At 39.5% G+C, this 13,055-nt stretch overlaps 1 protein-coding gene across 2 annotated transcripts in view; it reads left to right on the forward strand.

Moving 5' to 3' along the window:
- The window catches only part of FLRT2 (fibronectin leucine rich transmembrane protein 2), a 103,726-nt gene extending 98,282 nt beyond the window's left edge, over positions 1-5,444 (forward strand). For both annotated transcript variants that reach the window (XM_020796653.3, XM_020796654.3), the window contains exon 2: positions 447-5,444. In XM_020796653.3, the coding sequence (XP_020652312.3) occupies positions 882-2,867 (1,986 nt within the window). In that variant the 5' untranslated portion in view covers positions 447-881 and the 3' untranslated portion in view covers positions 2,868-5,444. The remainder of the gene's footprint in view (positions 1-446) is intronic.
- The last annotated feature ends 7,611 nt before the right edge of the window (positions 5,445-13,055 follow it).

A 13,055-nucleotide genomic window follows, 5' to 3' on the forward strand; every position in this document is an offset into this window, starting at 1 on the left:
CTTGTCCCAGCTCCTGCCAACCAAGCAGTTCGAAAGCATGTAAATGTGAGTAGATAAATAAGTACCACCACAGTGGGAAGTTAACAGAGTTCTGTGTCTAGCACTGGCCATGGAAACTGTCTACGGACAAACGCAGGCTCTACGGCTTGGAAACGGGGAAGAGCACCGTGCCCTAGAGTCAGACATGACTAGACTAAATGTCAAGGGGAACCTTTACCTTTACCAACCTGTCATTCTATCATTGGGATAATATAACTGTCGTGATTTTTTATTAGAATAGGAATCAATTATCCAGCAAGGTTTTCCAGCTGAATTTCCACTTGGTTTTAGAAGCTTAAAGAAAGGGGGAATAATCTGCATTATTTGTGTTATTTCATAAGATTTAATGGATTTTTGTGCACACGTTGTTTGCCATCTAACATTGTTTATTTTCTCTTTCTCAACAGATTTCTCCAATTCAGCTTCACACTGAAATGAATGCCTTGCAGACTGAAGAAAGCTGAAACCACTGTCAACATTAACATTGACGTGAAAGGAAGTGCTAATCTCGCTGTCCTGTCTGTCTCCTGTCAGTGTTTAGTACCTTACATCGTCTGTCAGCCACCTGTATAGGACACAGCTGCCATATCACTCAGCATACATGGAGAGAGGCAACAAAGTGTGTAAACCTGGATAATAAAACAACAGCCTTCCTAGCGAGAGTGAAAAGCAGTCCAGTTATAAAAGGATTATTTTGCATTTAGCCTCAAGGACCTTACTTTTCACCTGTGAAAAGGACACAAGTGCAGCATCTGTTTTCTTTTCCTTTTTCCCCTCTCTTTTTTTTTCTTTTTGGTCCTTGTATTTTTCCTCTTTTCAGTATTTTGTTTCTTCATTTAGAAATGGGCCTGTGGACTAGAACGTGGCCCAGGGACGGGGTTGCTTTCTTCAGATCATGGCTGGTGTTTTCTCTGGGGCTTTACATGCAGTTCTCCAAAGCTTTTGCCTGTCCAAATGTTTGCCGGTGTGACCGAAACTTTGTCTATTGTAATGAACGAAGCTTGACCTCAGTGCCTCTTGGAATACCGGAGGGTGTAACCGTACTCTACCTCCACAACAACCAAATTAATAACGCTGGATTTCCTGCAGAGCTGCACAATGTCCAGTCTGTGCACACAGTCTATCTGTATGGCAACCAGCTGGATGAATTCCCTATGAATCTGCCTAAGAATGTCAGAGTTCTCCACTTGCAAGAAAACAACATTCAGACCATTTCTCGAGCTGCTCTGGCCCAGCTATTGAAGCTGGAAGAGTTGCATCTGGATGACAATTCGATATCTACTGTTGGAGTTGAGGATGGGGCATTCCGGGAAGCTGTAAGCCTCAAGCTTCTATTCTTATCCAAGAATCACTTAAGCAGTGTACCAGTTGGCCTTCCAGTGGACTTACAGGAGTTGCGTGTTGATGAAAATCGAATTGCCATCATATCAGACATGGCCTTCCAGAATCTAACAAGCCTGGAACGTCTCATAGTAGATGGCAATCTGCTTACCAACAAAGGTATCGCAGATGGTACCTTCAGTCATTTGTCGAAATTGAAGGAATTCTCTATAGTACGTAATTCACTAACGTATCCTCCCCCAGATCTCCCAGGTACAAACCTTCTTAGGCTTTATCTGCAGGACAACCAGATATCACAAATACCACTTTCAGCCTTTTCAAACCTTCACCAGTTGGAGCGACTTGATATTTCCAACAATCAGCTTCGGATGCTGACCAAAGGAGTCTTTGACAACCTACACAACCTGAAGCAACTCACAGCAAGGAATAATCCATGGCTTTGTGATTGTAGTATTAAGTGGGTCACTGAATGGCTCAAGATGATTCCTTCCTCCATCAATGTTCGAGGATTCATGTGTCAGGGGCCAGAACACGTCCGGGGTATGGCTGTCAGGGAACTCAACATGAATATGTTGGCATGCCCCACAACTACCCCTGATCTGTCATTTGTTACCCAACTTCCCACAACATCCTTGCCAACCACAGTGGCCCCTACATCATCAGTCCTAACCCCAAGTAACAAATATACTCCTCTTACCCCCACCATTGCTACCCTCCCCACTGTGCCTGAGAGGGACAATGGAGAAAATGTGACCCCTCCCATTGTTGAACGGTTTCAGTTGTTTATACACATTGTGAATGACACTTGTATCCAAGTCAGCTGGCATTCCCTTTTCAATGTGATGGCATACAAACTGACCTGGGTTAAAATGGGTCACAGTCTGGAAGGAGGCATTATTCAGGAACGGATAGTTAGTGACAAAAGGCAGAATGTAAGCTTGACAAACTTAGAGCCCAAATCTACGTATCGGATTTGTTTGGTTCCCTTGGATGATTTCAATAATTATCGAGTTGGTGAGGACACTGTCTGTTCTGAAGGTACCACCAAGGCTTCCCTGTTAAGCAATGGAAGCAACACGGCTTCCAGCCATGAGCAAACAACTTCTCATAACATTGGCTCCCCTTTTCTGTTGGCAGGCTTGATTGGGGGAGCGGTAGTATTTGTGCTGGTGGTTCTACTCAGTATCTTCTGCTGGCACATGCACAAAAAGGGGCGCTACACCTCTCAGAAGTGGAAGTACAATCGGGGCCGACGGAAAGACGACTACTGTGAAGCGGGCACCAAGAAGGACAACTCCATCCTGGAGATGACAGAAACCAGCTTTCAGATTGTCTCCTTAAATAATGATCAGCTCCTTAAAGGAGATTTCAGACTGCAGCCCATTTATACCCCAAATGGGGGCATTAACTACACAGACTGCCACATCCCCAACAATATGCGATATTGCAACAGTGGAGTCTCAGACCTGGAACACTGTCATACGTGATAGTGAGGCATGTGATGAGATGCCACCCATTAGGAGCAAAAAAACTCAGAGAGAGGAATTGATATAAACCTACTCACAAACAAATTACATTTGATAAATGTTACGCAGATGCATTTGTGCATTTGAATAATCTGTAATTTATATGGTGTACTATATAATGGGATTTTAAAAAAGTGCTATCTTTTCTATTTCAAGTTAATTGCAAACAGTTTTGTAACGTTTTGCTTTTTAAATCTTAAAAAAAATTATATTGCTGAAGTACTGTACAGGGTTGTACAATAAGAACCCGATGCCATGGCAAAGGAAAGAACGCCTCATTCTTCAGACATTACCCACTTTGATTTTGGAGCTGTTTGAGGGATACTAGCTCAGACCTCTTCCACTAGTTTATGAGATAAGTTTATGTTAAAAGATGAATCATTAGGAAAGCTTGAGTAAGATTATGTGATGGGAGAAATACGAAAAACTGATCTCTGGTTCATAAAATTAGAATTGCTATTAAAAAAAAGAAAGAAGGAAAGTGGTAACTTTTAACTTCCTCTGTACTTTTTGGTATGGGGAAAACTATACCCTTCCTAGTATTAAACACAAAAGAATCTTCACCATTCTTTACGTTAACAAGTTTTTAATGAAATGTTCTATATTTATCCCATGTCACAAAGGTTGGTGTGGAAATATCCAAGGCAAAAGATGTGGCCTTATGTTCTTGTCAAAATGAGAACATTTTAAAATATTCTTACAGGCTTTTGTCAGAATTCTTAGTGTACATTCAGATCTTTTGCTTCACCTTTACTCCTAAAGCACCTTTCTCTGCTCCCAAGCCTAGCTACGTAGGGCCTTAAAGTGAATCAACGCTATTCATTCCAGCAGTCTAAATAAATCTGGTGCATGGGTGAGAGTCGCGAGCAATACCTTCATTCTGATTACTCAGAAGTATAATCCAGTCAAGATGTTAAAAATCAAGAAAAGAATTCCTTTTACCATTTCTCAGGTTCAAAATATCCCTGGCTAATTCACTCATTTTAGTTTGCTCCTTGAGGGAGAAAGAAAGCCCCGTAGGGCATTAAAGTAAATAAGCAATTCTGCAGAAAGTGTTCAGAAATCTTCCAGAGAGACCAAACCATCATGTTCAAATCAAATTTTAGTAGGATGGAAAATGACGTGTTAGGAAAAAGATTTGGTTTAAAAAAATTATACAAGAGATAGGGTTTCTGTGGCTTGCCTTATTGTAAGCCCATTCTGAACCTTTTGACAATCCTGCTTATTTTTTGTAGAACAAAGATCTGCATTTGGTATTTGAGGCTAGTTATGCTCCGTATTTTGTCTTGAGTTCCTCCTAATATTATTTTTAGGGTTGTTTTGTTCTGTTATGTACCTTTGCAAGTGACACCCTGGGAATGTATGCTGTACAGTCCCTATTAAAAAAATGGAAACCAAACAGAAAGGAAAAGCACTCTCTCCTTAATTATATAGAGGAGCTTGTGTAGGAGCAGCTCTGGGTAAGTGTGCCAACTCTCAATGGAATACCATAACTGTGTTGAGAACCCTGTAGAACCCAGCATTATTCAAGAATGATTCAAGGAGTGATAGCAAGCTAATTGACACTTCTCCAAAGCCTCTGCAGTCTTCGCAAGAGTAGGGGGCAGAAACACTCCTTGGTTTCGTATGTGGGGCTCTCCATCAACTTATATAGAGCACCATATAGTAATTCATGTCTGCTGTGAGTGAGGTCTCCCATACTCACTGTAAGTAAAGTGTACATGTCAGGGGCTAGTACAGGAATAGGCCTGTAGCTTGTCCTGATGTTGCTGGATTGCAGTTCCCATCTGCATTAGTCAGCGTAGCTAGAGGCTAGAGACAATCGGAGTAAGCAGTTCAGCCACATCTTGGTGGCCACCAGTGGCTCATGTGACTGTCATTAATATTTCTGCTCATGACTACAATTTCCTTTTTAATTTAAGCCTATTAGAATCCCTAAATATGTGGAAATAGAGCTTGCAACTGCTGGTCAAGAAAAAAAAAAGACACATGGGAGATAAAAATTGACTCTTGTTAACTCCGTCCTTGATTTCTCTTAGTAGGAGACGGAGGACATTGACAAATAAAAAAAATCTTTCCTAGTATCAAAAAGAGCCCACACATGTTCTCCTCTCAACACAACATCCTCCAATAAAAAGTTCACCGAAATAAATGTTGAGAAATAGAGATTACTTAATGTGTTGAGCTGAAAAGCGGAGGGTCGGTTGTCCGTCTCATTGTCTCTCCCTCCTTGGTCTTCTCAGCTTCTTATCCAAGACCTGAGCATGCATGCAGCTCCTTCAGTGGCTTGACAACATACATCTTCCTCCTGAGGAGATGGATCGGCACTTTTGTGTATGATGGCAAAGTACAATCATTTCCTGAGGAATAATGTCCTTCCCCACCCAACACCTTTTATAATCACATTTTGGATTTCCATTCTATATTCTGTATATTTGCTATTTTCTCCAGCTATAACAGGTATTTTAGGCAACCTGTATGGCTACTGTAATAGTGAAGTCACTGAACCTTTGCTAAATAAAAGGCTGCCGTATGGTTTGAGACTGTGTAATTTTAGATAGAAATCTTTATACAAAACGTTTTTCTTTCCTTTGACTATACAAGCTGTTTTCCCTTTGACAGATGGAAATTAATTTCAAGTGTTATACCTGTAGGACATTCATTTAATGACAGGAAACAAAATACATACTGTATACCTACATCTATGGAAAAGTGGTTTGAGATATGTTTTCCTTTCTCATCATTCTAAAATGTGCCTCATTGTAACTGATCAGTGGGAGAATCAGGATGACGAAAGAAAGAAACTATTTCTTTACACATGGCATGGCCAAACTTTGAATTTGCTATCACAAGATGCAGTGGTGGCCACCACCTTGGGAGACTTCAAAAAGGTGTTAGAGAAATCTATAGAGAGTAAGGGGATCAGTAGCTACTAATCATCATGGGTAAGGATATTGCTTTTAGGAGGAGGCACTGTGCCCGGAAAAGTACCCCAAGTGCTACAAAACTGAATCTTAGATTATGAGTAGAACCATTGAAAACTACAGAAAAGAAAGTGCTTATTGTTACCTATTAGTAAAATAGAAATTGTATTGCAAGGTCCAGGAAGGAAAGAGGCACCTTTTATACTGAACATGTAGGAGGGGAGGTAAGTGTTTCACTGATAGATATACAGTATTAGCAAAACCTCTCAGTGATCTCAGTGTGTGGAATAAAAAATAACTTGTGCCCCTTTCGAGACAATAGCCTGGATATGTTATCCGGCAGCACCAACTAATTGTTAGATGTGATATGCACCCCTTATGATTAGCTTATTTCTTTTCACTCAACATGATCCTTAGAGATATACTTCAGCAATCACACTTGCAAATTAAGCTTGTGTTTGCCACCAAATGATAAATCACAAAAGAAGGGATACTAAGCATAAGATATGCCAGTGCACCCATGCACACACACATAAACATATACTCTGTTATTTTGCTGGATTTCTTGCTACTTTTCAAACTGTAAGACTATCCAATTTAATTAATGGGTTCTTTCAAATGTGGTTCTGTTCTCACCTCTTGTCTCAAGATAGTACACTGCCTTAATTTAATGATACATTCTTTACTGAAATTGGAACATTATATTTATGAGCTATTAATGAAAGATATATTTACTTTCTGATCCCAGAAACATTACATAAAAGATATTCGGTCTGCTATTATGGGGGACTTTGTCCCTTAGCCACCTCAGAAAATTACCCGGAATTTGATTTGTTATGCGTATACTACAAATTGAGCGTGTGAAAGAAGAGACCAATACTCTTGGATAAGCTGAAGCTTTAAAAACATTTTGGACTAAAGCTCCCAGAAATCCCAACTAGCACAGCCACTGCTCACACTGACCATGTAGATTCTAAGAATGTCAGTTCTGACTTATGGTAACCCTTTTCAGGGTTTTCTAAGTAGAGAGTACTCAGAAGTGGTTTGCCATTCCCTTCTTCAGGGGCATCCAGGGACTGTGCTTCTCGCCCATGACCACACAGGCTGGCTCTTTGGGGATACACAATTAGGAAATGAACTCCCAACCTGTGTCTCCACGGTCAAATGCCAAATTCGGTTAGCTGTCCAACCATCATCTAAGAATTCTGGTCCTCAAAAAAGTAATTTCGCAAACTCTGGGTTTCCCTTGATCATTTTTGCAGTGTTACCATTGGCTAAGAGGGAAAAATTCACTCCTTACTGCTGCTACCCATGTAAACTTGAACCACTGATTCATAAATAAGAACATAAATACCTAACACTGGAACCACTGATTCATAAATAAGAAACAGGTTTTCACCTGAGTCTTACTCAGGAAATCTGAAAGCAATGTGAATTGGGGAACTTGTCATGCCAGGATTATATTGTTATGAGTCGTGCTGTTACACATCTCAACTTCAGGGCGTCAGATGTTTCAGAGATTCTTGGATTTGTCCAGAGTAAATTTCCCTGGAAATTCAGTTTCCTTTGAAGATGGTTCCTGCAATCTTAAAGAGTTCCTGAAAAGGTTTGTTTATGGATCACGAGATGAACATTCATCAGATCATTAATAGTTCAAGAGTTTCCTGACACCATCAGGTTTCTGAAGAAGCCCACTGGGGTATAGAATTTTAGAGTAGCTGAGTCAGGTTAAGATCAGAGATCAAAGGCTGTTTGCCCTCCACCTCAAGCACCAACATCCTGTTGGGGTGGGTGGGGAAAGAGAAAAAGTCTTCTCTGCATAATTTATAAAGTTTTTGAGCATCCTGTTTCACAGTGGAACATACAACAAAAATATTACTAGTTATCAAATGCCTTTTGCCATTTCTTTAAAAATTCTTGACTAGGATAACTACGGTGATAACTACTCACAAGAAGAAAGAACAGTGAGAATTACACACCTCGTAAGGTTCTGTAAGGTTATTTCCATGAACTAATCCACACCACTATGCTTACTTCATTAATAAGTAAAGGTGACCGTATTAGCATAATAAAGAATAATATTAAATAAATATTATTTCAGCACTCTTGAGTGCTCTTTCCCTCTGAATCACCTACCCTGGGACATGGTTGTACTGTGGAATTTAAGAAAAATGGAAGGAAAGATTTTTCATACTGTTCTGTCACAATGGAGTAATTCCTTTTGTGTTTAGAACAACTGTTGTCTTTATTCAGGAATTTGACCTTTTTCTTCTGTTGGCTGTTCTGGAATGTTCATTTTCTTTAAGTTTTCATGAGGACTTCTTAACTCTCCAAATCATAGATGCTTGTACCCTTTTATTATGAAGTCTGTGACTTTTACCAATCTATAAAGACATGTCCCCCCTCTTCTAAAGTTTCTGAGAACTCTTCCTCTAGGTTATTCTGAGATAGTTTAGGACTTCCTCAGTGAGATCTCTTGGAAAAGCTAAGGAACATTCCAGACAGTCCTGAAGCAGTTTTCTTAAACATCCTAATTGTTAAGTATTATTTGGATCCCCAGTAAAACTCCCAGAGCTGCCATCTACAACCAGCTTGTGTGCACTACCATACTTCCTTGTCTAAATAGCTTCAGTTTAGGTTGCTTCTTCACTCAAATGCTTATCTTTAAGAATGTAAGAATAGATGAGACCAAGATAAATCTTTCCACCATTATTCCACAGAAAATATACCAATGTGGAAGCTTCTGAGTTTGACAGAAAAGTGAAGTCCAACCACTGCATGTTCACTTTTGACAGTTGATTTCAGAATGCTACTACTGATATGAACCTTGAGACCCTCAGTGGCAGTACTACTATGTCATATTTTCCTTCCCATTAATGGTAGTCTGAAATATTTCTGTTCCAAGTGAGTGAGGGGCTTTCTCAATTGTCCCCTGGTGTCTCCAAAGCTTTCCCACAACTGGAAGAGAAGGATTTCCCTAATGGAAGTAGATAATGACAATGGTAAATATCACTACTGTTCCCACATGATCAATTGACAAACAGTTCACTTCCACAAAGAGACTTGGACACACTCAGGTACCATATTACCAGTGGTGTTCATGCTGCCATGTAGATGTTTTGCAAAATGCCCCCTTTCTCTCTTAGGAAGGTCTGAGTAAAATAAGAGCTGTTCCTTTAAAACACCGTCATTCAGAATATGTGATGTTTAGAGTGAGGTAGACAATTTCCAGACCTCTAGGAGCACCCTCACACCCTCTAGTGGGTGCAGGAGGCAGTTTTACTAGCTTTTTCTGCCCTGATTTGTTTTAGGCACAAGAGAGCATTCCCCCACCATCTCCAACCATTTGCCCTTTCAAGTATTATGAGGCAAATTGAGGAGCACACTTATTTCATAAGTACCATTGGCAAGATTTCCTGGGTCTCACTCATACCCTTCACAAACTAAACTACAACCAGATGTTTCCCTGCAGCAGTACACCTGGGGAAGATAAGTAATTAAGATCACATGATCTTATGGAAATTATAGAATCATTCAGGACCCCATGATAATCCTCTGAAGAATTCCAATTTTTATGAGACAGTTTGATCATCACTTCCCTAAAACACAGTTATGATATTTCATATTCATTCCTTGGGGTTTGTTTTTGTTTAAATCCAAATACATTAGCTATGATGTTCCACTGCCCAGCTGTGACGGACAGGTGAGAGCAGGGCTGTATATTACACTTACTATTTCTCCTTTTTATCTCTGTCACTTTTAACAATTCTGCATATATCCTACTGTCCAGAGTAGACCTTTGGTCTAGATGGGCAGGATAGAAATCCAATAAATAAATAAATAAATAAATACCAATGGGTGGGCCATACATCTTTGTGTGGTAAGGATCCTAATCAGCATAACTGAAGATTTATGAAGAGGCAGATGACTGGGGTTCTGAAGTCTTGGAAGTTCTTTTTCAGTTGTTTCACTGTGTGACACCCCATCATCAAATAACTTTTTATAGTTTATCAAAACTTCTTTTCCTGTCCAATGTTCAGTATTTTTTACCTGAGCATGAAGCCCTAAACACGACACAAAATTGAACCAACAGTTTTCGATCTGACATTTTCTTCACCTGAAATTTGGTAACAGCTCTGTAAAGAAATAACATCATAAACACATTGGCCAGAATATATATATACACATCTCCAGATGCCAAGAAAGCAGAGGCAATAAATGCTGTTTCAGAGATCAGTGTCTATATTGATAGGAACCTAGATCTAAATCCAAGTTTGTCCCAAGAATAGACCAAGCTAAAACAAGGGCCCAAATCTTGTTAGTGTTTATTTAAGGTTTATGCAACTTACTGCAGATAATCACAGCTAATTGATCAGTTGGGCAACTGAGTATTTTATCAAGTACAAAACCAAGGGGCACCCTAGCACCTAAATTAAGCACAATTAGCCCCAACAAATTATGCAGACCTTACATAGACACCAGTAGGATTTTGGCCAATGAAAATTACATAAGGGTTGACATATCGAGCTTCAATTGATTTCATGGTTCAGTTCTACTTGATATCAACATCTGGATTTGGGCTCAGGAATTCACAGTATCATCCATATAACTGCTTTTCACCAAGAAAGTTCATGGAGTTTTTCCAGCTCCAGACTTAAAGATAAAATTTCAGGAGTCTCAGTGAGACCAACACTGTGCATATTTTCTGTTACAAAAGAAATATCTAAAAAGTTGAAACACTTTCATTGTCTGAGAAGCCATTTGGCCATCAAATTAACCTCAAAAGACAGTAATAGTAAGGTTGTTGTTGTTTAGTCGTTAAGTCATGTCCGACTCTTCATGACCCCATGGACCAGAGCACGCCAGGCCCTCCTGTCTGCCATTGCCTCATGGAGTTGGGTCAAAGTCATGTTGGTAGCTTCGATGACACTGTCCAACCATCTCATCTTCAGTCGTCCCCTTCTCCTCTTGCCTTCACACATCAGGGTCTTTTCCAGGGAGTCTTCTCTTCTCATGAGATGGCCAAAGTATTGGAGCCTCATATGATAATGAAGCTAATACTTCCACTTCCCACAGAAATGTTTCCCTGCTATTCCCTTAGCTAGTTTATGCTTCATAAGAAGTACTAACATTTTGGCCCTTTAAAAGGATTACTGAAAGAAACCAAATACTTATAGCAGTGGTCCCCAACCTTGGGCCTCCAGATGTTCTTGGACTACACCTCCCAGAAGCCTTCACAACCACCTATGCTGACCAGGATTTCTGGGAGTTGAAGTCCAAGAACATCTGGAGGCCCAAGGTTGAGGACCACTGACTTATAGAACCTGTAAAGAGTCATAAGTGTTGAGGGAGTAAAGCAGATGTTTTGCTGATGGAATTAAATAGCAGCCTTAGGCTTTCCTTTTGACTGTGAAATGGTTAATGACCACTTAAATAGTTGCTTATAACATTTAAATACACATTTCTTAAAAAGACATTAAAGTCACATGTTACAACCTGAAAATAATAAATTGGTGTGGCTTATTTCACAAGGAACTTTGAAAACAACATACAGAAGTAAGCATCCAAACCAAATTAATGAACTCAAAGTGTTGTCAAGATCTTGCTGCTCTTATTTTGTACCCCCCTTGAGAGGAACTTTTCCCTCTTGTTCTTCCTTACATGCACCAGTTACAGGACTGGTATAATTTCTCCTGAACCAAAAAGAGTTCAGGTCTTGCAGCTCAAATGTTTTCCTTAATTGGCCTATAACATGTGTTTTCAGGCTTTTTTAACAGGCAAATTCTAATGATTTTTGATGATTCCCCTAAAAAGAACTGAGAATGAAGAAAAGCAACAAATTAATCTGCATCCTGGGTTTATCTGTGAGGTGACTTTTGTAATATCTGGAAATCTGATTTCTCCAGCTGATAACAGTTGAACTTCCATGGGAAATGTTCAAACACACACCACTGCTGCTATTAGAAGGGGCACCACCACTGTTTTGTTATTCTTAAACACATTTCTTCAGAAACAAATCTTAACTGTCCAAAGAAAGATTAAAAGAAAAGAGAGAAAACCGTTGTGTCCAATTGTGTCTCTCCACCAATGGAACAGGCATGAGTAGTGGGATAAACTCGTAGCTTCTCATCCATCCTGCAGAACAAGTGCATGAAAATGGGTGATCCCTTGCCAGAAATGTGTGTGGTTCATAGAGGGAGGCAGGACAGAGCAGCAGTGAGGTTGAAAGAAAAATCCCATGCCAAGTACAAAGTCTGTTCTCACATAGGATGATTTATAGTTATTTTAAGCCCCATGAAATGTAGATTGTTTATCTTTGTCTGGATTATGCCCTAAGCATTCTTCAAAACAAGAGGTTTATCTGAAGAGGACATCATAATTCTAGAAATAAATGCCAGTTTAACCATTCCTCCTCCCCATGAAATTCATCAACTAAATTTCCATTGTCTGTTTGTGTTTTTTGCATATTTAGTTTGTGAAGTCTTCTTTGCAGGCTTTATTGCTACCTTAGCACATCTACAACTCCTCTTCATGTACGTATTATCATGAAATAAACTTAACAGGCAAGAAGCAAATGTACTCACTTGGTAGATCTTTATCCCTCCAGTGCCCTTTGCTCTGCAATCTAATTCTACCCAATTCACTTTAACATTTGAAATGGGAATGTGGTTCAGTGCAATGTATAATGAAGTTGCCTCCTCAAGAACCATTGAAATGCAGCGGGGAGTTAGTGCTGAATTGAAGATCAATACTCTTTTTACTTATATCTGAAACTTTTAGATTGTCTTCACAATTCAGTGCACAGGGTGATCAACAAAGCAAAATAAAGTGCATATGTAAAGACATTATGATAAATAAAGCAATGAAAGCCGTAGGAGAAATGGCAGTGAGCTTGGATACTATAAAAACCAGAGAAGAGCTCAATCAAACTAATAGCAATGTGGTTATTTCTAATCTGAGGTTTCTAAACACTAAAGGCTTTCACATTGAACAATTTTCCATCTGGGTATTACATTTAAAACAACATATTCTATTATACAGTTTGATGAGCTTGTCCAGGGTGTTAAACCTACAATGTAGACACTTCCACCTCTTCAGGATTCTCTTAATCAGTTGTCCCATTGAACTGGAATATTAAGCATGGATTTCTGAGGAAATTTTAATAATTGGCATCAGACATCTGGAATATGCAAAGCCTCTGTGTTACAGTAAGGAAAGGACCGTA

Source organism: Pogona vitticeps, chromosome 1, assembly GCF_051106095.1.
Source record: "Pogona vitticeps strain Pit_001003342236 chromosome 1, PviZW2.1, whole genome shotgun sequence".
Taxonomy (NCBI): Eukaryota; Metazoa; Chordata; class Lepidosauria; order Squamata; family Agamidae; genus Pogona; species Pogona vitticeps.